Here is a 1,898-nt window from a genome sequence, read left to right on the forward strand (position 1 = left end):
CAGGTTGTTCAGAATTCTGAAACATTGTAACATTAATGATATTGCAATGTATGAGGGCTACAAGCCTTTACGAAGGACTGTCTTCTCCATCTCATTTCTTTGAACTATTGGTTGCTATGGTGACTTAAGTTAATTCTTTTTGATTATTTTGTTTTTTGGGCAGTTTGATCTGCGTATTCGTTGTGTTCGGTCACGCTATTCCTTTCGTCCCTGTATTGTGCTTAGCCTAATAAAATAATTCACCGTGTTTGATCCGTTTGTAATAAACGTGACATTTTTGGTGGAGGCGCCGGGTAACGACAGTTGTGATCAGCCTGGCTTCTAACGACGATTCTCGGCAGAGTAATCGATTACAGAATCTTCCTCCTGAATACGGACTGTACGTGACATCTACAAGGACTATTCGTTCTCGAGCCATGACGACTAGAGGAGAAGAAGAACGTTCTACAATACGCACTCCAGCTCTTATGGAGGAGACCCGGAAGCCGAATATTTTCAGAGGTGATCCTGACCAAGATCCGACGAGGTGGCTGAAGGAGTATCAGAGAGTGTCGAACTTCAACCGGTGGGATGACAGTCATCGCTTGGCCAATGCGTACTTTTCCCTCGAAGGTACTGCGAGGCAGTGGTTCGAAAACAACGAGGACACACTCACTTCGTGGTCAACGTTCGAAGCTGAACTGAAGAAAACCTTTGGTGACACCGAGCTGTACGTTCGAAGAGCCAAAGAACGGCTGAAGAGTCGAGCGCAAAGGAGTGGCGAACCAAGTCCATCATACATCCAGGACGTATTGGGACTTTGTCATCTAGTAGACCCGGCCATGTCAGAAGAGGACAAGGTATCTCACCTCATGAAAGGAGTGGCCGAGGACGTATACCAGGCGCTGCTGATGAGAGAAGTCACCACCACTGCTGAATTCGTCAAGTGGTGCCATTACATAGAAGAAATGCAGCAGAAAAGGATCGGACGAAACAAGTTTGCCAGACTCCCAAACGTTGTTCCTATAGCTGCTATCGAGGAACAAGAGGATTTGCCATCTCTTATCCGTCAAATTGTGCGTGAGGAGATCCAGCGCTTAACCATGCCACCGGCAGAGACGCACCAACCAGGACAGCAAGCGATCGAGGCTGTCGTAAGGGATGAAGTGGGAAAGTCGCTCGCTTCTCTGTCTGGAGAACGTCAATGGCCGATTTCTCCTGGATCAAGACGACAGCGCCAGTTGACGCATACCCGTAGGACGGCAAGATTGGAACCAACATTGGAACAACTTCCGAGGAAAACTGATGTGTGGCGTACACAGGACAACAGTCCCGTTTGCTTCCACTGTGGACGTCCCGGACACGTCGTACGCTATTGTCGAGAGCGAAGGGCCATCTTTGACACCTACCGCAACAGCCAAGGCCGTCATGCTTCGTCATACCCCAGTAACAGCCGCATAACCGACGAGACCAGCATACCAGCCACCAGGACCCCTCCATCCAGCCCGTTTCGTGGACGATCGCCGACACGCCGCTACAGATCCCCGTCGCCGTATAGACGTTCTAGTCAGTCGCCGAATCGACGAAATGAGGAAAACTAAGCCGCGCGACCTTTGTTGGAGGTGAGGCCGCTATTTTTCAAAATCCTCCCAATGTCGCTAAGATGCTCGGAAATCATGTTGATGTTATCCTCGACGACCATCCCATACGTGCACTAGTAGACTCTGGAGCTTCTTTCTCTGTGATCTCAGAAGATTTTCGACGTCATTTACGCAAAATTATGTTTGTAAATAGTGGAAAATGTTCCTTACAAGATGTTATCTTAAAAGTCGCTAATGGCAGTTATGTAAAACCTCTTGGAACCTGTACTCTTCGTCTCACCGTCAATGGTCACAGTCAACCAGTGGAATTCACAATTA

General features: G+C 48.3%; 1 protein-coding gene across 1 annotated transcript; it reads left to right on the top strand.

Moving 5' to 3' along the window:
- The first annotated feature begins 247 nt into the window (after positions 1 to 247).
- LOC149077622 (uncharacterized) lies at positions 248 to 1,664 on the top strand. Its single transcript, XM_089242830.1, has one exon. The coding sequence runs from the start codon at positions 417 to 419 to the stop codon at positions 1,578 to 1,580; it is 1,164 nt and encodes a 387-aa protein (XP_089098956.1). The 5' UTR covers positions 248 to 416; the 3' UTR covers positions 1,581 to 1,664.
- Positions 1,665 to 1,898: the final 234 nt, after the last annotated feature.

This window comes from Pholcus phalangioides, unplaced genomic scaffold (assembly GCF_987345545.1).
Source record: "Pholcus phalangioides strain wild (caught in Gottingen) unplaced genomic scaffold, Ppha-v1.0 ptg000015l_1, whole genome shotgun sequence".
Lineage (NCBI taxonomy): Eukaryota > Metazoa > Arthropoda > Arachnida > Araneae > Pholcidae > Pholcus > Pholcus phalangioides.